Source organism: Parambassis ranga, chromosome 9 (genome assembly GCF_900634625.1).
Source record: "Parambassis ranga chromosome 9, fParRan2.1, whole genome shotgun sequence".
Lineage (NCBI taxonomy): Eukaryota > Metazoa > Chordata > Actinopteri > Ambassidae > Parambassis > Parambassis ranga.
In genome coordinates, this window is record NC_041030.1 from 14,382,213 (window position 1) to 14,404,672 (window position 22,460).

The 22,460-nt window shown below is 40.0% G+C and overlaps 5 protein-coding genes across 7 annotated transcripts; 2 read left to right on the top strand and 3 right to left on the bottom strand.

Annotated features, from left to right (window-relative positions):
- The first annotated feature begins 1,872 nt into the window (after window positions 1–1,872).
- LOC114441995 (eukaryotic translation initiation factor 4E-binding protein 1-like) lies at window positions 1,873–4,445 on the top strand. 2 transcript variants are annotated; one of them, XM_028415222.1, is made up of 4 exons: window positions 1,873–2,054; window positions 2,178–2,341; window positions 3,523–3,714; window positions 3,840–4,445. In XM_028415222.1, the coding sequence occupies exons 2-4, from the start codon at window positions 2,206–2,208 to the stop codon at window positions 3,869–3,871; spliced, it is 360 nt and encodes a 119-aa protein (XP_028271023.1). In that variant the 5' UTR covers window positions 1,873–2,054; window positions 2,178–2,205; the 3' UTR covers window positions 3,872–4,445. The 2 variants fall into 2 exon arrangements, with proteins under 2 accessions (XP_028271023.1, XP_028271024.1); XM_028415223.1 differs by having other exon boundaries at window positions 1,873–2,341.
- A 1,726-nt stretch (window positions 4,446–6,171) lies between these two features.
- On the bottom strand, window positions 6,172–7,859 carry spaw (southpaw). Its single transcript, XM_028413746.1, has 3 exons — window positions 7,586–7,859; window positions 6,423–7,225; window positions 6,172–6,324 (listed from the first exon to the last, which is right to left on the bottom strand). The coding sequence occupies exons 1-3, from the start codon at window positions 7,857–7,859 to the stop codon at window positions 6,172–6,174; spliced, it is 1,230 nt and encodes a 409-aa protein (XP_028269547.1).
- Window positions 7,860–8,404: 545 nt separating this feature from the next.
- LOC114441020 (deoxycytidine kinase-like) lies at window positions 8,405–10,832 on the bottom strand. Its single transcript, XM_028413749.1, has 8 exons — window positions 10,615–10,832; window positions 10,257–10,519; window positions 10,056–10,165; window positions 9,771–9,970; window positions 9,505–9,652; window positions 9,311–9,426; window positions 8,931–9,030; window positions 8,405–8,703 (listed from the first exon to the last, which is right to left on the bottom strand). The coding sequence occupies exons 1-8, from the start codon at window positions 10,617–10,619 to the stop codon at window positions 8,677–8,679; spliced, it is 969 nt and encodes a 322-aa protein (XP_028269550.1). The 5' UTR covers window positions 10,620–10,832; the 3' UTR covers window positions 8,405–8,676.
- Window positions 10,833–11,485: 653 nt separating this feature from the next.
- On the top strand, window positions 11,486–17,509 carry elac1 (elaC ribonuclease Z 1). 2 transcript variants are annotated; one of them, XM_028413748.1, is made up of 6 exons: window positions 11,486–11,793; window positions 12,162–12,293; window positions 12,420–12,478; window positions 12,651–12,861; window positions 13,168–13,642; window positions 17,376–17,509. In XM_028413748.1, exons 1-6 carry the CDS (start codon window positions 11,637–11,639, stop codon window positions 17,386–17,388), a joined length of 1,047 nt encoding a protein of 348 aa, XP_028269549.1. In that variant the 5' UTR covers window positions 11,486–11,636; the 3' UTR covers window positions 17,389–17,509. The 2 variants fall into 2 exon arrangements, with proteins under 2 accessions (XP_028269549.1, XP_028269548.1); XM_028413747.1 differs by having other exon boundaries at window positions 11,497–11,793; window positions 12,087–12,293.
- mier3b (mesoderm induction early response 1, family member 3 b) lies at window positions 14,245–21,109 on the bottom strand. Its single transcript, XM_028413744.1, has 13 exons — window positions 21,087–21,109; window positions 20,245–20,269; window positions 19,918–20,063; window positions 19,503–19,625; window positions 19,262–19,385; window positions 18,949–19,022; window positions 18,755–18,827; window positions 18,495–18,643; window positions 18,197–18,278; window positions 17,864–17,958; window positions 17,645–17,772; window positions 17,383–17,537; window positions 14,245–17,219 (listed from the first exon to the last, which is right to left on the bottom strand). The coding sequence occupies exons 1-13, from the start codon at window positions 21,093–21,095 to the stop codon at window positions 16,744–16,746; spliced, it is 1,659 nt and encodes a 552-aa protein (XP_028269545.1). The 5' UTR covers window positions 21,096–21,109; the 3' UTR covers window positions 14,245–16,743.
- Between the last annotated feature and the right edge of the window lie 1,351 nt (window positions 21,110–22,460).

Genomic DNA, 22,460 nt, shown 5'->3' on the forward strand with positions numbered 1-22,460 from the left:
AGCCAGTTTTTGAACCTTAATGACATTCATATGCACCTTAAATGAAATCCTGTGGGTGTGTGCATGTGTGTGTGAGTGTGTGTGTGTGTGTGTGTGTGTGTGTGTGTGCGTGTGTGGGTGTGATTTTAGTATCCAGTCCTGGATATTGGGACATGTCAAAGTTGTGATAATATCACAGGAAGAAATACTGCAAAATGGACAAAGATTATATCTGTACTTCTAAATCACATGTTTTTTAAAGTTGATTTACCTCAATAAGCGTGCCATCTCACATCGTATCAATCACCTCCATGCATTTTGTTTAAGTGTCAGACAGTGAATGCTTTATTATAGGAAAATAGGCTACATACATCACAACAAATGTTGCAATAAGCACCCATCAATAAGTGTTTAGTATGGCTTCACAAGCCAGAGATGATGAATGTAAAGTCTTGGTATACTGTGAGTCTTGTGATGAAGTAGTCATCTGTGTTGGCTCTATACGTCAGTAGATAATAGGGTAATATTCACTCTGTTGTTTCAGCTCAGTGTTGGTTATCGTACATATGACTTCATTCTCATTGCATCACAAACATACAGAGAGTAGAGTTTTAAAGAGTGAAGCCTCAAATTGTTTTTTTTTTTGTGTGACAAATATCCCTTCATCAAATATATATTTGTTTTATTATCTTATTTAATAACCTCAGAAAGTTAGATGTCAAATAAAGTTACACAGTACCCCTTATATCTTAGCATAAAGTTTGCTCTTTAAGGGCTCATGTTTAGCGTATGCTTGGTTATAAATCCACTGCTGATGTTAGAGTGAATGGGGAGGAGGGGGATCTGATGAAGGGGAGCACTTTAGAAGGAACTAGCTTTGGTGGCTTCCATGGCTAGTCTTTCAAAATGACAAGCATTTTTCCTCAACACAGCCCACCCCTAATCGTTTTTTTTTTTTTTTTTTATTGCCCAAATGTGACACTGAGCCGATTCTTCGGGCTTCCACAGATAGTTAGGAAGAGTCAGTGTAAGCAGAAGGAGCGGTGGTTACATCTGATAAGCCCTGCACTGAGGGACTACTGAGACGACGCCATGCACCGAGTTCATGCAAAAATATTAACTGTTGCAAAAACTAGAGAACACATGTATATTCCTTTAGAATGGATTGAAGACATTATTAACGCAATAGCATATTACTCAATACTAAGGAATGCAACTGCGCACATGCACAGAAAATGTTTTTAACATAAAAAGGCTATATATATATGAAATATATGAAAATATATATATAAATATATATTTACTTAGAATGCTATGCACCCTTACTTGTCAACTGGGATTCTAGTTATGTTATGGATGTACTTTTAGCATCATACAGCTGTAGCTACCAAGAGACTGTTGAGTTCTGGGTAATGCCTGCAACCTGGGGACAAATGGGGGAGGGGATGGGGGAGGGGGGTATTTTAACTTGTTTTTTGTTTGTTTTTTTATTGTTATGGAGAGTCAGACATGGATTTAAAATATACATGTAAAAGCCTTTTAATCCAATGGGAATCTGAGGACATCTACTGACAATTTACTCTGTACACCAGCTCAACATTTACAAAATTAATAAAGAAATGAAATGTCATTGTGTAGAGTGTGGACAATTATTACAAATGAAACTGTTACACTGGACTGCAGTATGCCTGGATTGCACCTTATATTAGATGCAAATAAAAGCATGCACTGTGTGGTTAGTTACTGCAAAAACAAGCAGGGGTTGCATGTTTGCCAGGAGCTCAAATACACTGTTTCTGGATCATTGTTTATATGCTGACATGAATACATAAATAAATGATCCCTATGCAGGCGGTGCACATGCATCATCAGCCTGTAGGGGGCGCGGTAAGCTCGTTGTATCCATCACGTAAACCCCTGCAGCCTGTCTGTCTGTTGTTTTGTGTGCATGTGGAAGCGGAGGAACGTGTGCTCAGGTTCTTTTAACAAAGCTCCTGGCCACGTTGTGTGTGAGAGAGTGCGTGTTGTAATGTGACTAACTTAGATACCATAATTTGCACGTATACAGAGAAGAGGTATTTATTTTTATTTATCAGAAAGTAGCCATTCCGTTGAGCCAATAGCAATACCTGAACACCCGGATACGAAGTGGCTTTGTTGTTTTGTGTAAACCTTTCTGTTTATTTCATGTGAATCAGTTAGTTAGTTTATTACAGCGGGGAGAAGATGTCCACTGACTGTCAGAAGACAACTGCCAAGGCCATCCCGTCGAGCAGGAGGGTGACCATCTCCGACGCGGCGCACATGCCCCATGACTACTCCACTACTCCCGGAGGGACACTGTTCAGCACCACCCCGGGTGGTACGTACTGCTGTCAGTCATCGTATCTGCTCATGCACATGATCAATACAGTCATTCATCACTGAAGAGCCGCTTTGTCGGTGTGTGCAGGGAGCGCTAAAGCTAACATGAGGTCTGTCAGCTGGTAGCTCAGTTCGAGCTAACTGCTAATGCTAGCTAGCAAATGTTTGATTATTAAGGAGTAGGAGACACAAAGAAATGCTGACTCTTAAGCACTAAAGTTCAAAGCTAATCGAGGTTCGGTGGTTGTTTATACTGCAGTGGCAGCTCTTTGTGTACCGAGATGTGTTTTGGTGTTTTAATCGTAGCTTTTATCAGCTGATCTTCCTGTCATTAGCTTAGCAGCAGGTTGACGTTTAAACCCATGTTGTCTGGATCACAGTCACGTGACCAGACCTCGCTGCCGTGTCCTGATGAGCTGCACCTGTGCTTTAGCCCCGCACTTTAACTCCTCCTCTGGGGGGGGGGGGGGGGGGGGGGGTGTCACAGCTGTCTGAGGTTTTCCCAAAACTTCACCTAGACATATATGTGTGATGATAGCTGCATTAAATTAGTCTAAGCAGGGATTTGTACGGTGGCCCAAAGGGCTCAATGCGTTGCGTTTTATGTACAGGCACGCAGACACAGACACAAAACAACTAAAGTAAGAAAACGTCTTCACCAACCAGACGCAAATATTTTAAACTCAAATGTAAAAAAACTATAAGTAATGCAAAGAAGAAGTATTTTGTGTAATTTCTCAGCATTTAATATAAAAAATGTCCGAAAATATTTAAGTGCTGTAGGTTAGAGGGTCAATTCTGGCTAAATATATTGCACATATGACCATTATAACAGTGCTAGTAGAGGGTATTTATCATTTATGCTAATTAAGCCCCATTATGGAAGTGTCAACATTAAAAAAAAACTGCTAAAACCATAGCAATATCAGCAATGGGGTAACAGAATAATTATTCATGATGATTTAATTGTGTCCTATTTCATGCAGGCATGTGTGATGAAAGCATGCTTTAAAGCATCTGCATTAGGCAGCACACAGTCTATCTTTGATGCACACCTGCTAAAATATAAATATCACTGATGGTTATGTTTAATTAAAGCAATCGATTCCAGTCAGCTTATACACGTGTGACTTTACTACGATGCTCAGTCAGAGCTTTTCCTGCCCGTTTACACTGAAGGTACCAGGATCATCTACGACCGAAAGTTCCTGCTCGAGTGTCGCAGTTCTCCGGTGGCCAAGACCCCTCCGCGAGGTCTGCCCAACATTCCAGGGGTGACAAGTCCTCCCAGCAAAGACACCAGTGAGAAAACCCATAATGGAGAACCACTGAACAACAACACCATCAATGCACCTGGAAGTAGCAATACTGGTATGTTCACAGCACCCTATAAAAATGGATATTGGTGCCATATTTAGAATATTATTTGGAGTTTTTTGATGATATCACTCTACTCAAAACCATTAGATAATGTAAATTGTGTTGTTCTTTCCAAGGTGAAGATGCACAGTTTGAAATGGACATCTAGTCGGGGCTGAACACGTATTAAGATGCTGTGAAGAGAGGCTTCAGTTTTCTCGTCATCCATTCCATGAGAAGACGGAGGTTCTCCATAAAGTATCTCATAGTTTTATAATTTGTCTTTGTCATTTGGATGTTTTGCCCCAGAACAAATTTGTAATGAAACTTTTTTCTTTTGTCTGCCTCAAGGCTTAAACTTGATTTATGTGTAACAAAGTGTGCCTTCCTGCAGTGGCTTCTAGTTTAAAATCCACACTGAGTATCACTTAGCACCAACAATGCCTCATTCCTCAGTGATGAGTGAAAGTGATGAAAAGGGTCTCCATTTTCCAGATTTATAACCATTCCAGAAGGGATTGTCATTAGATGTGCTTTTTTTTTGTCCCACACATTTTCTGACACCTCTCTTCAGATGCTGCCTTGAAATGTTCTGGATACTGTATGATTTGTCAGTCTTGCTCTTAAAATTGAGTTCTTCACCTGAAGTGTGATAAAAAGAATGTAAAACTGAATTTTGTTGACAACATTTTGAAACAAATTTTCACATGACAAAAAAGACATTAAAACACCATTAAAACTAACATTTTGTGTTTATGTGTGATGATGCACTCTGAGGCCTAAATTCTGAACCTCACAGTATATTGCTCTGAGAACATGAAGTGAAGGCATCATGAATGAACATGAATGCTTCAGTAAGGATAATTCTGTTTTCCCTTATTATTCTTAACCTCTAAAACTAGATGCTTTGGGTGCTGAAAAGGTCAAGAGAGTCTGCATGCAGGTCACAAGTGGTGACATTTTATGGGTGTGAGCTGCACCTCTGGTGCCCCCTGATTCAGCACAAGTCATATCAGAGGAATTCCTCGAGGAGCTCACTGGCTGATAACCTCAGTCAGTGGACTGTAAAAGGAGAGGTCAATATACAACTGTACATAGATGAGAGGAACTCCTTTCCATTCAACACTTGTCTGTTTATTCAACTTTATAAGGGCTTTAGAAATAAGGTGGTTAGAAATAAGGATGTACAGTGCTGGATTTAATGATGTGACAGTATGATAACAATGTGTCACTCAGACTAAAGCACTATGTATGTGTGTACATATGTTTATTTTAAATGCAGGACTTCTACTGGGAATATTGGGTTATCTTTACATTGCTATTGTGCTACTTATACTGAATATGTATGCATTATTCAGGGGACATAGAAACAAGGACATCAAACCTACTGACGATTTGATATGATGAATGATCCCAGTTCGAGTCATTCTGTAGTGTTACAGGGCATGAAAATGAAAGTTACTGGAGAACTTTGTCTGGTCTTGTCTGGGCGTAAAGTGTGGATTGAATAGTTTCAGCTGATCAGTTCCAGTCCAGCCTGTCTTTCCTCTACAGTAGCTTCGCCCTTCTGAGGCTGCCCATTCCCTCCCATAGCTCTGTTTGTTTAGGACCTATCACCTCAGCTTCCTGACACTCCAGCACCCCCTCTCCCCAAGATAAACAAGTACTACTGCTTTTTTCTCTCCCCCATTTATCCATTGTTCTCTAAAGGTTTTGTTGTTCTGCCTGTTGAGCACAATCCACAAAAGTAGCCTGGGCAGAGAGAGCACTAATGACCCCTGATGATGATGATGATGATGATGATGATGATGTGTGTATTCTAAAAGACCCAAGATGTGGATTGGTAAGGTGAGAAAGGCAAATATACTAAAATGTTAGCTGGAAACCAGAATATACAAGCAGGATTAAGATGAGTATCTACGAGTGGACTGGGGAGTGTGTGTTTACCCAAACAGATCTGTTAACCTAAACACATTAAAGGCAGGCTGTCATTGTAGTGATGAGAATTTAATGAGAACAAGTAGAAAATAAAAGCTGACAAAAAATAGACTTATTTGTGCAGTGTATATATTAAATGTATAGGTATTATAAAGTTTAAAATGTGTTACAAAATAAATGCATTTTATTAATATTTCACTTTATTTATGGTTCTTTAATAATTGCAGTATGTAAACATTTTTTAAGACTGGTAAAAAAAAAAAACACTGCACTTTGATCAAAATAAAACATTTAATATATTTTTCATATTTTATATACAAAATATACATGAAAATGTATAAATAGATAAAACACATAACACTGGCTTAAGATAGAAAATATGTCTGTTTCACCCAGTATGGATGAAATATATGTCCTCTCATGAACTTATTAGAAAAGGCCATGACTACTTTGATATTTTAATAATAATAATAAGACAAAACAGTGAGGTTCAACTTTATGCTTGGTGACTGCAGTCAAATCAGTGATGGTTCAATGGCATCCACACTCTTCAACAATCATGTCCTCGTGATGCCGCAGAGCCAAGTCGTCATTCTCATAGTACAGCATGGAGAGAGGGCTGAGGCGCGTTGGCACGCAGGATGGGCAGGACACCCTATCTGGATGGTGATGTCGCAGGAGACTCTGAAAATGATATGAAAGCGTCAGATGAGCTGATCTGTCACAACACATTGGTGATGACAAGTGATGACAGGAGAGTGTAAATCCAGCTGTCATCTTACCTGCATGTAAGCGTGGTTGGTAGGTTGGAAAGTCTCATCCAGTGGTGTAGGGCACTCTCCCTCACAGCGATAGGCATTGTAGCGCTTTGGATGCACAATCCACTCGTCCCAGCCGATATGGTCAAAGTCCACCCACATGTCCACCTTACGACACAGTGGCCTCTGGACTCGCTCTGCTTCTGGGGCCACAGTAGGTAAAGATCCATTTACCACTCGGATCCGCTCCACTCGGTTTCTTTTGTGGCGTCGGTTTTGAGTGTCGCTGCTGGCTCGACTCAGGCTCACATACTTGGAGTTCTCCACAGTGTGAATGAGACTGTATGCTGCGTGGCCTTCCTGTGGCAGGTTGTGTTTGGAGAAAATGACCATCATGACACGGTTCCTTGTTGGGTGATGTATTTTTCTTTGCCTCAGTCCCAGTTTCTTGAAGACTGACGTGCCTTCATCTCCAGCACCACTTCCAGGGTCCACCTCTGGCTCTCCTGAGGCCTCCTGGCTCAGCATTTCACCTCCCTGATACAGCCAGTATTTTAAAAGAGCAGTCACATTAAACACCTTCCAAGAGGAGTTGCTGTTGCTGTGTGATGTGTCGAAGCTCCCCAAGAAAAGGCGCTCCTCCTGGCATGATGTGCTGTCCAGGTCACAGTTCTGCTGTCCGGAGTGATACAAATCCACTGTGGCACGTTTGGAGGAAGAGAAGGCTGGTATTCTAATCTGAAGCTCTGCCAGCTGCACAAGCTCGCTGGTAGAGATGGACGACATATCAAATGTGACTGTCCATCTTTCACCCACTTGATGGCAACCTGAAACATGAAGCAATGAGAGGTCAGACCCAGACACCAGGCTGGACGGATCTAGGAAAACCTGATCACTGGACAAATGCCCAAATAGTGGAGTGAGAGGGTGAACAGGAAAGGATGTGTATTGGACCCCCCTGCACGAGGACGTCTGAGGGCTAATACACACCTCCCCACACATAAAACAGGGCAAGCCTTTAAAGTTGAATAAACACTTTGACACTTGCTGGGCTGTAAAGAAAGGGGGGGCTGATAACACAGAGGAAGCATTAACCAAAGACTACAATGAGCAGAAACTGGTACATACAAGGTATATGTGTGTCCAGTAACTGCACATAAGCAATTCAAATAATACAGCTTACTCACCTTTGGCCATTAGACTCAGGACAGAGTCGGAGCTACGCGCTGACAAGCTGTCGCCTTGGGTAGTTATGGTGTTGACAGCTACTGACGAGGTGTAATCAGCGGCCTTGAAGGAGCGGTACAGCTGCATCATGTACAGAGGATATCTGCTGCGATGATTCATTGACAGATTTCTGAATGCTAAGCTGCGCTCCAGTCCTGCATGAAATCTGTGTCCCTGAGCGGAGAACACAGCTCCAACAGAACAGAGAACAAGCATGCAGAGAACCATCAACATGCCCATTTTAGACTTTGTACTAACAAGAGCAAGAAGGAAGCAAAGATCTGTGGCCTTCCTTCCTCCAGCTGGTCTCAGGCTGAAATGATGCTGTGAGCAGACAGAGCTCCAGACAGGCCTTTTTATAGTGGACAGCTGCCCTTTGATGACCCCTGACCACTCCAGGCATCTGAACAGCCCCTCTGATCACCAGAGCACATCAGCGAGGGGCCACAGTAAAGAAAACATTTAGCCAAGGTCATTGTCCTGTCAAGATACCTGACCCTTTTAGAATTATTCTGAAACTAATGCTTTTCAGTCTATAGAAGCATGTGTACAGTCATTAGCATCTTCATGCTACTGTGGGAGGTTGTAACTAATGACTTAAGAAAAAAAGTATTTTATAATAAATGAACAGGAACAAAAAACATGTTTATTCATCTTATTTTGTTCTTTGACAATCAGCAATATAAAACACTACTCAGACCCAAAACTTTATGATTCCAAGTAAACAGTACTCAATCTGAAGCCATAAAACCATTTGACTGATCTGATAAGTAGTCAGTTAAGTGTATTACTATTAAGGTGATAAATAGTTCTGAATATTTTAACAGGAAAAAAAGTTAAATGTTTTTTTTTTTCAAAACTAACATGCAACACATGTAACAGTAGAATGATCAGAAGTAACACATTCACAGATAGACAAGTGTGTGGAGAGTTTCCTTCACTCTCTGAGGTTCTTGTAGTGTAATGTATTATTATTACTGTTGCTTGGCTCAATGAGGTCTGGCTGGTTTCTTCCGTTTCCCGCTGCTTATGGTGGCTGATGACCATCTGCTCATAAAGCCTCAAAGAAGTTCTTCACCTGTGTACGGAAATGTAAACATGAAACACGCCAAGCGTCAGATCAGAATACAAAGTTATGCTGCATTCAGTCAGGAGAGGTAGGATGATGAGGAGGTGGAGCTAAAAAGAACAAAACGGGGCCCTCTTGTGGTCAACTTTGGCATAGCAGCTATTCAGTGAAAGTGCAGCAAATGAGTGCAATACCAGTTTAACATCAGCATGTTCAGAAAAGTGAGAAAAAGATACCTTTGTGATGAATTGCTCCTGCACCTCTGGGTCACTCTTAAACTCCACACTAGCATCCAGTTGTAAGACACGTACCAGCTTCAACTTCTCAAAATGGACTCTGAAAAGACAAAATATAATTTATTACATTATTCTTTTAGAACACACAGCTGGCCAGGCAGTCACCTGTTCACAACCAAGCAGTAAACAACTGAAAGGAGAGGTTTCTAAAATGGTGACTGTCAAAGAAGCATCCTGATTCCCTTTAATTATTATTTTCACTTCATCCTTCCACATCAGATTCTTGCTTGATCACTTTAAATATGTACCAATGATAAAACAATATATGTGTAAATATAAAAAACACAAAAACTGTAAAAAACAACAGGCACGTGACTCACTCAGTGCTTTTCTCTACCAGCCACTTCTCATGTTGAACATGCAGCTTATTTAGATAGTCCAGTGTTACACCCTCCTCCTCTGGCCTTCCTCGGCACACCAGACGCTCCATACACTTCTTCAAAGATGCACAGAAAGTGTTTGTGAGCAGCTGCATTGTGTAGAATTCAGAAGATGAAAGAGTTTATGTTCGTACCTCTGGTGTAGCTCTGAGGTAAATGATGCCTTCCAGCTCCACTTGTTGTCCAAACTCCTCCACCAGGAGGGAGTGCCAGTCCTGGTAGACTGCCCACTCCGTAGGGTTTATACAGCCCAGCTCAAACATGTTGAGAGCAAATATGTATCTGACAGAACAGATTAGTATTATTTTAGATTCTATCTGTTTTATTCAAATTATAATTATTAATAGGGTGAAGAGTCATGGAGTGTGGGGACTATCCTGTCCTGTGTTGCCTCACTCACCTGTCGCTGTACACAGAGCGCTCGTACACCTGGACAGGTGTTCCCTTTGAGCCGAGCAAGCGGGCTGGAGGAGGCTGCAGCTGTGTCCTCAGGCGGCTCATACAGGAATATGTCTGGAAGGTGTATGACCATCGCTGAGGGTCCTGATACATCATCTGCAGCAAGTTACTGACTGTAGTCTGAGCCTGTCCCTCTGTGTCCTGTCAAAGACAAAAGCAGGGACATGGAGGAGGCATCAGTCTGTCTGCCATTAAGTTTGATTTCTGAAAGAGTGAACATGCGCACCTTTGAGGTCTCACTCTCAATGTTCTGCCACCTGCTGACAGGTTCTGTCATCACTTCCCAGTCTGGACAAGCTGACTGCAGGAGTCTGGCAAAAGTCGACTTTCCAACAGCTGTTGTTTGAGGTCATATAACACAACAAATCATTTCCGGCACTCACAGCTCAACACCGGCGACTTCGTCTCATTGCGACAAACATCTTACCAATGTTGCCCTCGATAGAAACTCTCTTCACTCGGAGTTTAGCATCGTCAGCTGAACTTGACAAACACCTTACACAGTGTCTCTTGTCATTAGCCATAACGTCCAGGACAGTTCTCTGTGGTGTGGTTGCGTTTCTTCCGCGCAGGAACGTATCAGGTGTCTTCCTGTGGGTGTACGCAAACCTCCTCACCTGAATTAAACCGGCGTGATGCCGTTTTATGTTTGAAGCGCAACTAAACAAAACACGATGCAGTGTGGACATCCTGAAAGGAATGATAAGTTGCGGTAAATTAAGAGGGACTGTTACATTTATCAACGTTGGTAATGAGCAATGTTAGGATGGTTACAGCGAGTTAACCTCATGTTAGCTAGCTCCTCCTCTCCATGCTGTAATAGATACAGTTTCTTTCCAAACAATCAATGTACGGCTAAAATCATCAAAGTACTAAAATAATTTTAACGTCGTTATGTGGTTGAATTGTTTTTGCCGTTCACACGTTCGCGTTTCGCATATTTGCTGGCGATACCTAAAACTGAAAGTGTAACTTCATAACGTGTACAAATGCTAAAAACATTAGCATTAGCAACAAAACTACTTCCGGGTCACTTGTTACGCACTTTCGCCAAAAAAGCGCTCCCTGTCCCATTGAACATAATGACACGGTGATATGCTGAGGCTTGCATGCCTCCATGCCAAAAATAATGTCTAATAATGTCTAATAAAATGTTTATATTTTGTAGCAAAAGAGGCTGTTAACGATACCAGTTGCCCGTGTGGTTAATAATAAAGGGGAGTAAATGTATTGTGGTTGGTCTCGATTTTAAATACATGCTGTAGTTTAATAACCCTAATATTTAATTGTATTAATAGAAATGCCATTAAAGGGCCAGTGCACCTTATAAAGTGTTGATGCTGTATGCGGGCTGAGGTGAAATTGGCGCATTGTCGGCATAAGTTGCTGCAAAAAAGTGAGATGGACTTAAAATTAACCAAGTAATGCTTCAGACTGAGGTCAGCATTGGCAAATGACCAAATTAGCATGTAGCGACAGCAGACATACCGAAATAAATAAATGAAGAAATGTGGAAATAAATAAATAAATGTATACATAAATGTAAAAATGAATAAAACCTACATGTAAAATAAACGTAATGCTGGGCAACCAAACTAATAAATACATGTTGATAAAGATAAATAGGTCAAATATTTTTATACACCTAAATAATAAATAAACTAAGAATTTATAGCCTACCGTACATTCTTACGTCAATAAACCTGAACGCTTTACCGTCGCTTTCATTACGTCATCAACGCGTGACGGTGTTTATGGGGAAGCGTACCATGCTTTGTGCTGTGTGGACCGATGTAACTTGGCCAGGATGACCATGGATGTGACTTTCCTCGGGACAGGCTCTGCCTACCCGTCTCCTCACCGCGGTGCCTCGGCTCTGGTGCTGCGGACTGAAGGGGAGTGCTGGCTGTTTGACTGCGGAGAGGGAACTCAGACCCAAGTGATGAAGAGCCAGCTCAGAGCGGGTGAGTGGCTGCCAGCCTCTATCTTGACAATGATTCAGGGGAAGGAGGACACTTAACCAACTTCTTAAAAGTACTCGAAAACCTACCACAATTCTGGTCAATACAACAAATGTTCATGCTTTTAGTAAACTTTACTTTTAAAAGAATTAGGGCTTTTATTTTTGCATATTATCACTCACAAAACAAATTAATTTAATTTGTAAATAGAGAAATGCAGTTGTTTGCACTATGGTTTTTCAGACCTAACCAAGTGTGCAAGTTTTGAATAATTATGTGATGTTTTTTCTGTGTAGGTCGCATCACCAAAGTGTTCATCTCCCATTTGCATGGTGATCACTTGTTTGGTTTGCCTGGTCTCCTTTGCACAGTGAGTCTTAACACCAACTGCGACCCCCAGCAAGACCTCAACTGTGTGGACATCTATGGGCCTCGGGGCCTCCGGCACTTTCTCAGGGTGACACTTGGCCTCACAGGATCACAGCTCCTCTTCCCCTATGCAGGCAGGTCCAACATGCTCAGCCTTGTTATGTTTTGCACATTCTGACACCCACTTGTGTAGGGACAGCTTGCAAACCTGCTATTTGTTTGTGCAGTTCTTATTTATATATTGTATGTATGTGGTGTAGTGCATGAGCTGGAACCCATGTCTGACCAGAGTCCAGAAGAAGGACAGCTGAGCCTGGAGGTAGGCTTCTGATTTTGAATGTCTCACTGGTTACCTGCTGTTAGTTACCCTATTGCTGAACACTGCAGTGCAATTAGATTGATGTACATGATCCAGCCTTCCATTACTTGTGGGCATTAGTAACATTTCATTTTTGGTTTCAGTGTACTTTTTTTCCCCTCTGTGGTATTAGATGACGGCAGAGCATGGCCCTCTCCATCCACAGGAGCAGCCAGGCAGGACAATCCACCTGGATGTCTCCACTGACTGTTACCACCTCTTTGAAGACAAGAAGTTTGTGGTGAAAGCCTTCAGGTTGTTTCACCGTATTCCCTCCTTTGGCTTTTGCATCCAGGAGCACGATCGACCTGGAAGATTAAAAACTGGCCTACTGAAAGAACTAGGTAAAAAGTACTTCCTGTCCTTTTATGTACTTTAGTAATTTTTATTATTTTTTACTTTCTTTACATTATAGTAAATTATATTTATAAAAATATGAAGAACTTTACAGAGATATTAGAAATACACACCTGTGTAAAGTTATTCACATTTACTTGGATACATTTCTTCCGCCAATTCGAAACCTCAGTTGTTTCTGCTTAAACAGAAATGAAAAAAAATGGAAACAATTATTAGGCTTTGTATTTTTTTTAAATTTGTTACCAATTTTGTGGCACAGACCCTTCACATTTTCCTTATTTTGTTTTTAGGCCTGAAACCAGGGCCTCTGTATGGGCGGCTCAAAGCTGGAGAGTCTGTAACTCTTGAAAACGGACGCGTGGTTCTTCCAAGTGAGGTACTGGAAGAAACTATTCCAGGAAGGAAGGTCTGCATTTTAGGGGACTGCAGCTCCGTGCTTGGAGAAGGACCACTGAAGTTGTGCCATGGAGCAGATGTTCTGGTTCATGAGGCCACCCTGGGGAATGAGCACAGAGAGAAAGCAGTGGACCACGGACACAGCACACCTGAGATGGCAGCGCTGGTGGCTCAAGCTTGCTGTGCTCAGAGGCTGGTGTTGTACCACTTCAGTCAGCGGTACAAACCAGACTCCCTCCAGAAGGATGGAGATGAAGACAGTGTTTTAGAGCTGAAGAGACAGGCTGAGGAAGTTCTTCAGGACAGTGGGGTGGAAGTGACTCTGGCCGAGGATTTTCTGACTCTACCTATTCCTCTCAGGAGAGCAAGGTAACCAACAACCACACAAGTGCTTACTCCTGGCACTCACTAATGAAAGACATACTTCTTAAAATCTTTTGGTTTGATGATGACCCCATTGAACCCCATATATGTCAGTCAGCTAAAGGTCCAAGCTTTTATCAAGTCGTCTTTTTGTGCAAACAAGCTCCAGACAGCTTATTGATTGCATATGAAATTGAGACGTCCTTGTGCGTGTGCAAGCAGTGTTCAGACATCAGTGTGCGTACATGTTAGCAGAGACATGAGTCTGATCGAGTCATCTTTGTGCGCACATGCTGAGCAGCATTGAGTCACCTTTGTGCATGTGTTTGTAAGCAGCCTTGCACATGAGGACACTCATTGTCGTTCGCAAGTTCAATCAACATTTCTTGCACATGTACAGGAAGTTAAGACACACTTAAACACGGTGACAATTATCTTAGTACATGTGTGCAAGACCGAGCATCAAGCTAACTTAACCTTGTGTTTTTCTAAATTAAAGCTGGTCTAATGTATCAGTGGATATGCTTAGTAAAACTGTGTAAATGCTATTTGTACAAGTATTTTTTAAAAGGTACATTTTTCATTTAATCATGAAACAGGCAATTATCTCTGAACCTTTTCCAGAGCTTTATTTCTGGATCTGTACACAAGGTATTAAAGTACAACAGAAAATACAAAATAATGTTTAACAAAAGAAAAAAACAACTCAATGTTTATGTACAATTCTTATAAACAATAAAGATAGCTTCTTGAACATTTCTCATAGTGAAGTTTTTGATTGTCTATATTTCTGGATATACATTTTTAAGTTTTGTAGGTTTTTTATTCACAAAGGTGGTGTTGCTTTACTCAAAGGACTTGAATTTTCTTTTTCAAAACCACAACTGCTATATTTTTTTTTCCTTTTAAACTTCAAAACACAATACAAAATATAAAATAAATTTGTTTAGTGCTTGCTTGCACACACAAGTCTCATACCAGAGATATCAATAAAATATCACATTTTTCGAGAGTTCACAGGGTGGTGAAAAACCTACTTCTACTACTTAATGGCCTTTACATTCTGACAGTTTTTCTGAGTCTTTGTACAAACCACAGGTGAAATAAATATCACTGCACTGCTAAAGCTAGAAGAGCTTGGAGGACCTACTGCATTATGCACATTGCATTCAAAGAGAAACTAGCTCTCCACATACTTAGAGCAGCAGCCATCCCTTTACCATCAAGACAAATATAGACGACGACATGTAAAAAGTTTTTTCAAGGAAAGAAAGATGAGTGTCTTTTACACATGGCTGCAAGTTTCAAATGCAAAATTGCAACATTGAATAATATCAATACGTCTTCAGGTAAAGCCGTTTTCAGTGGTACACTTGAGATACAGGCACAGCTGGCATGCGTGGTTTCAGCTGTGTCCTGGTGTCTGGGTTATCATGACTTTCCAAAGAGAAAAACTAATTAAAACACCAAGTCAATCGGTAAAACGCAAAACCCAAAATATCTGTACATATCTACAAATTATTGCCTTTCTTGACAAGGAATCAAATTAAAACCTTTGTATCAACACAGATTCACAAGTGTAAGAGGTCAGTTAATAGACTTTTTAAAGGCTATTTGCTAATTATTTACATGAAAAGCAGATGTGAATATCCTCTCTGATGCTGGGACTAGGAACTTGACTAAACTTAATGATGGTTAGATAGGCAAAAAAGGGGTATGTACACACATAATGGTGAAATACTAGAGCTAAAGGACATGACAAACATGATGTACCCCTGAAACAAACTAAATATTCATAGCACAATGCATAGATAAATTAAGTAAACACTACTACTGCATCCAATTAACCGACGCTGACCTGCTAAACAGTTTACAATTAACAATGATGGACTTCAGTCAGGCAAAACGGCTCCATTTCTGCTACCAAACTCCAAGAAATTGTTGACCAGATTTTAAAAGGCAGAAAAATCAGAGAGGTTTTAAACAAAGACATAATACTGCTAGAAGGTTTACCTTGCTTGATAGTTGACTAAAAATGGTGCTACTTGATTTAAGAAACATTTCTACTATAACTAGGACATATACAGCTAAACTTGCGTAAGTAGCATGAGTGGAAGCTAGAATTAAAAGGGTTAAATGAAATCTCAGAATATATATATGCAATAAATACATATTTTACTCTGTTTAAATGGCTATTAACCCAACCTACTCTTTGCATTGCAATATTGCTGTCATGCTTTGCTGATATTCTCTTAGAAACCAACCAGGATTTCAAAAATAAAAGATATTCAACAGTAAAACAAGGTGACTTCACAATATTCTGTGCACCACCTAGTATAGAAAAAAAATGTGAATCAAGGCTTGGAAATTGGGTTTGACTACATAGGATATTGAATTACTCTTGCAGACATTCACATCCTTTAGTTTGGCCACTTTGAACAAAGTAAACAGCAGCAGTCAAACTTCCACAGGAGAAAAGGTAAGAAACCAAATCAGAAGGCTTTAGCAGCTAAAGCCACAACACTTCCAGACCCATCTCCATGTAGTGTTGCTCTTCGTACAACCCAGGTGTATTTGGGAACAAATAAAACCATCTGCACCAATCTGATTACTGAAAAGTACCTGTAAACCAAACACTATTTTAAGAAAAAAGTACCACTTCAACCAACACAGACGGGCAACTAAACTGCTAACACTAGAGGCAGAAAACTAAGCTAGTTTTGGCAGCTGAAAAGAATGGCAGGATAACAAAAGGTAGCTCTGAAGATGTTGTGTGTAGGCATGAGGGAGGAAGATACACAACTCTCCTACTGCAGCCTCTGGGCCCCACCGTACATGGACGTTACACATCTCAAACCGCAAAAAAATAAAATAAATGGCTATATAATCTCTTGACAGAAATCAAGATTTAGTTCTATATGATAGACATCACTGATGTCATATTACACAAAAAATGAAAACAAAAAGTATAGTCATATACATATATATAGATATATATATATATATATATAATAGAATTTAAACAAATTGGATTTTCCAGTGAGGTCAGTCTTATGTACAAGCAGGAAAAAAAGGGATTTTTAAAAGGGGAAAGAAGACAAGGAAGATCAATCTGACTGAAGTGCTGCAGTGTGCTGTGTGTGGTGCCGTGCATGTGCTCCCAAGAAACCATTGGGCTCACCACTGCCAGCCAAGCTCCCAAAGTCTGTGACAGATACGGCCATTTTAGCACCGGTGATTCGGTGGTGATGCGTCGTTGTTCGTCGTGCTTCAAAGTCCACTCCAAGGTTACCTACAGACACGTCATTGATAAAGGAGTCTGGCAACGCCATCTTGAGTCTCTTGGAGGGCCGCTCGCAGTCTTTGTTGACGCACACTCCTCCTATCTGACCTAGGTCTGAGTGGTAGAAGCCAGCATCAAGCATGTTGAGGCAGTCAGGGTCTGCGCCATTAGAAGGGAACCCAAGGGATTCATCATGGTTCAAGGATCCACGATGAAGACTTTCCAGTGGAGGAAAGCTGTAGGAGTCAAGGCAACTAACCTCTGCAGGACTGCATACTGTGGCTACAGTGTTGCTCAAAGCTGCAAGAAGATAGAACAGTTTGTACTGAATTACTGGAAGCAGTAAAAGAGGAGTCAAGGAACACTAGGGGAAACGAAAATGCCATGACGTTATTAAATAAGATAAATAGTTGTCCATGATGTTATTGTGTAATTACATCTTTTTTAATGCTACAGAACTAACCTGTGAGGTCGCTGGCAGTGATGGAGTTGAGCAGGCTGAGTTGCTGTTCCGTGGTGGTCTCGAGTCTTCCTCCTCCACCTGCTCCCGAACATACAGAGGAGGAACTGTCTACTGCAAGTCCCTCTGCTTCATCCACCAGCCTGTCCATCAGGTCGCTGGATACAAAGAATCAATTCAGTGGGTTATTTTTGTTTTTTCTTAAAGAGAATATGAGCAAGTTCACGAAACAATACAAACTGATATACTGTCATTGGCCACTTACGTTACACCAGGATAGCTGCTGTACTTTTTCTTTCCAAAGCGATTCTGCTGCACAAAGATGTCAAAGCGTTCTGACTTTTTCCACATGTAATAAAACGCCACACATTCTGCTACTGTTCGTGTTGTGACCTAGGAGAGGCAAAAAAATAGAAAAGATGAGAAACTTTTCAATGTCATTGCTACCACTGTGTTGTGTAGAAAATCCTGAAGAAAGACTCACTTTGTGTTTCTGTATGAGGTGAAAATTCTTGTCGTACATCTGTAAAGCATGTTCAAAGTTTTTACATTCCTCTTCAGACCATGGAGGTGACTTATCTGAAATAAAGACAAAGGTGTTAAGCCCATGACAATACCTGCACATATTTCAAGTGTAAATATAATTATAGCACCACAAGCAATAAACAACAACTCTAAACCATAATGAAAATGATCAAATTCATCCTCATGTGTATCTGTAGACTGACTTGTTGGCATTTATTTATTACAAAGAACTGCTATTTTATAACATATATATATATATATATACATACATACATACATACACACAGCTTACCTTTTGAGGACTTTACATGGTTGCAGTATCTCTCTAGCGCTTCACGGGTGTTGTAGTTGCATTTGACAAGCTCATGCAATGCCTAAATTAAACAAATGGTATAATCAGGACTATAGCATTGGTTTAAAATGCATTAGATCAACCTTAGAAACAATAAACTACAAAATTAAAAAATACACTTGAAAGACTGGTTGCTCTAGGTTGTGATAAATGAAACAGCATAGCTATATGTAAAGTTATGACATTTCAATGCTGTATTACAACATAAAAGAGATACAAAAATGAAGACTTGACTAACCTGCTCATTGTCTCGAACATGCAAGCCTGGTTTGTCACATCCTGCTTTTTCATCCGTTGTCCGAGACAATACATCAGAAAGGAAACTCCTAACTTTGTTTTCTGACAATATACCTGGACTCCATAATAACTCGTCTTCATCTTCATACACTATACAACACAGGACAGCAAGATTAGTCATGTTGAGTACATTTTCTTCACTTCTCTTATTACATGCATAGCAACACCAGCTGCTATTACAGAGTAATTAATAAGCCACACCTTTCTCTCCATCCTTATAGTGACAGAGGCAAGAAGGAACATCTGCCTGGTATTGTGTCCCCACCATTATTTCCTATTACATTTAAAAAACACACAGAAACACATGAAATGTTTAAATCCAACAGCAATGTAGCTATAATTAAGTATACAACATTTTGTGAACTCTAGATATATTATATAAATATATTATTTACTTTTCTGGAATCCTCTGGGCTTGGACCATCTTCATCACACTCTGACTCTTTATCACCATCAGAGATAGCGTTAGCTGAAAATGAATAAATAAATAAATAATACAAAAATACAAAGACAAATACACCTTAAACAAACTGAGGTCCACTGAAATCAAAAAACAGCAACAAAAAAATACCACAAACCCCAATAACACATATACCTCTGATTAGGTTTTAACCCCTTAGTGTAATTTGTAAATAATTAACCATAAATTATTAAATTAAACAAATTACAATTACATCAGTCATGTCAAGAGTTTCTCTTGTCACTTACATCGTAGTGTTCTTGGAAAGAAATCAGTGGCCTCATGGGAGGTAACCGAAGGGGTCAGATCATCAGCTGAAGACTGGGTCTCCTCCTCATAGTCCCCAGACAGTAGGTCTTTAGCTATTTCCTCCTAGGAGGAAAAAAAATACACATTGTAATCTGAGGTAGATCAAAGGTAATCAATTTAAGTATGTTTTACATGTCGACAATAAAACGCTTACATCTACATTTTTGTTTTTACACTTACCTTATCCAAAGTCATGTCAGGCAGCTCATCAGTAAGATCTCCAGAGGAACTATCTATACTGGAGCCTGCTGAGGCCTCATAGCGATAGATGGCCAACAGCTCTTCCAAAGGCATGTTCCCCTCCTGAGAAAAAAGCAAACTGTTATAATATATGACAAACATTTTCACCATTTCTGTGTTATAAAGACATTTAGATCTAAAAACATTCGACTTAATAGCTGATTCACATTATTAAGGCTTCTCAGAAGTCCTAGCAGTGACTTCTGAGTAAAAACAAAAGCCCAATCACAGTAAGGGTAAGTTTAAAGAATGATGAGAATGAGAATTAGATAGAAAACTGGTGATAACCAAAAAAAAAAAACCTGCACAACACAATTCTGCAAAGGCAGTGCATTTTGCACATGTGTGACTTCACCTTTTCTAGATCTGCAATTTCAGAGCTGAAATTTGTTCCACCTTCCAGAGACTCTTCCTCCTCCAGAGTCCGCTCATCATCATACTCATGAACTAACATTTCTGCTGTTGGGTCAAAGTCATGATCCTCTGATGATAAAGAGCCAACTGAATGAAAAAGAAAATAAAGAATCATCAATATCTCTGTGCCACACATAAAAATGTGTTTACCTGATAATATTAACTAATAGTTAGCAAAGCATTTTGGCAATTACACTTAAAATTTCAGTCTAAATAAAAAAAATGTACATATAAAGTAAATTCATGCACAAAACTGTAAATACATTACCTGGACTTGAACTCCCTAGGGAAGCCTGAAAAATAACAAAACCAGAAGATACATTAAAGAAATCGTTAAAACACGTCTTCAGCTGTTACCTGGACAAACCAAGTTCAACAATAACAGAAAATCTGAGACAGAAAATGTCATTACTGTGAAATAATACGACCACCGGCAATAGTTGAGCGAAAGAGCTGCATTTGCCGCTAATGTTACCTGGCATAGATGGCTAACACAACGCAGGCTGTGCTGTACACCCACTGTGAGCAAATATGAGCAAATTTGAGGAATTGCAAAGGTTTCAGAGACTATCGTATTAAAACTGGCGACATATATTGAGGAGGGCAATATGATTTATGTGGTGTCGGCTTCTGTAACAGTTAGCTAGCAGGCTAACACCAAAGCCGAATGTTAACGCTATGCATCGAAAAATGTAAACACTAATTTCGTTTCGGAGGCACTGCAATCGACTCAGCCGTGTTATCTTTTAAATATATGTGCCGCTAATGTAACACAAAAAGAAAAACCCATTTCCATTCACCATTAACGCGATATAACCTGTTATTTCCTTTAAACCAGTATGCTAACGTTAAATTTACGTATCAATTTACATCGCGGCTACACCAAAGCAGCTGAGAGCGAAGGCGCAGAGGCCTCGTAGTGAAGGATCAGTCCAGACATTCAAGCATATTTTAGAGAAACAGAAATGATAATTATCACACAAAACACGCTGTACAGGAGGCAAAAATCACTGTTTCTCCAATCGATAACATAAAAACGAAAAATACAACAAATATATTTTAAAAATATCGATTTAAGATCGATTGCTTCCCCCCTGTTTTCCCTCTTACCTCCGCCATATTGGTACCTTTAGCTAATGGGCTCGTTCTAGCGCAGTACCCGGATCAGCGCTCTGAGCCAATCAGAGATCCAGGTGACCGTCCTAGTCGTGACGCCGTTCAAACCAACCACTGATCAGAGTAACGGTAATCACGGTATATCTACGTTATAGAAAAATAAAATATACACCAAATTGACTACAGCCACACGTCAAAAAACCGCAGTATAATGCCGCTGACCCCTTTACTTACTAACAGTCGGACAGTTTGCTAGAACATTCCTCCACTGTCCTGCAGCCACCCAGCTGATTTCCTGTAGTCAATATTACTGTATATATCGCACATAAAGCTCAGTATGAGCTCAGTTATCTTCGTGAAAACACCTTTAACTGTGGACATTTGCTGTGAACACAATGCCTTCAAATGGAGATTTTTTTTACAGGTATCATATTTTCCACACACGGTTTGCATACGCAATAAGTAATTTAAATAAATAACTGCTCAGCTATTACTCAGTTGACTCTCAAATCTGCTCAGAAATTTAAATATATTACCAAAGGACACTCATGGCCTAAAGCCCTAAACATTTCTAAACTGCTGTGGGAGCAATATTATATAAATACTCATAGACACTGATTTGAACTGACTGGTGTAAACATCATAACAGAAGTGTCACTTTATTTATTTATTTATTTAAATTTTGGGTTTTTACAGAGGTCAGAGAGGAGTCATCAGAGATATACATAGATATATTCCACTGGTTGCTGCCAATCCCTGCATGTAAACCTAAATTATCTTCATCCCTGGCTATTTATTCAACAGTTTTAACAAAACATGGCAAATGATGACTTTGACTGAATACTAGGACAGTTTCAACCCTATTTTGGGTTCATTGTTTTAGGTATACATGCCAGCAGGGGGCAGAAGTACAGCATCATCTACTCACACTGAGATACATCCTTTCCTACTCTACTCCATTTTTTTAGATGACTATGAAACTTTTCATGTAAACTCACGTATCAGGATGCAGAATACAAACATCCAAACACTTAACCCATTCCAGCACATATACAGGGGCTAGGGGAGGCATGCATGAAGAAAAGAAAAGAAAAGAAAAGAAAAGAAAAGAAAAGAAAAGAAAAGAAAAGAAAAGAAAAGAAAAGAAAAGAAAAGAAAAGAAATAAATATGTGTAAATGTGTAAGTATATTAGGTTCCGGTTGTTGAATTTGGATTTTCTGTAAAGTGAGATAATTTGCAGATGTTTATACACAGGGACACAGCGATAAACTCCTTCCCAGCTGGTCTAGATCCAGGAAAGAAGGTGGGTGTGCTTCCTGCAGCGAAACAGAAAGTGTGTTTTTGCCATGTCAACAGATTGCATTTGT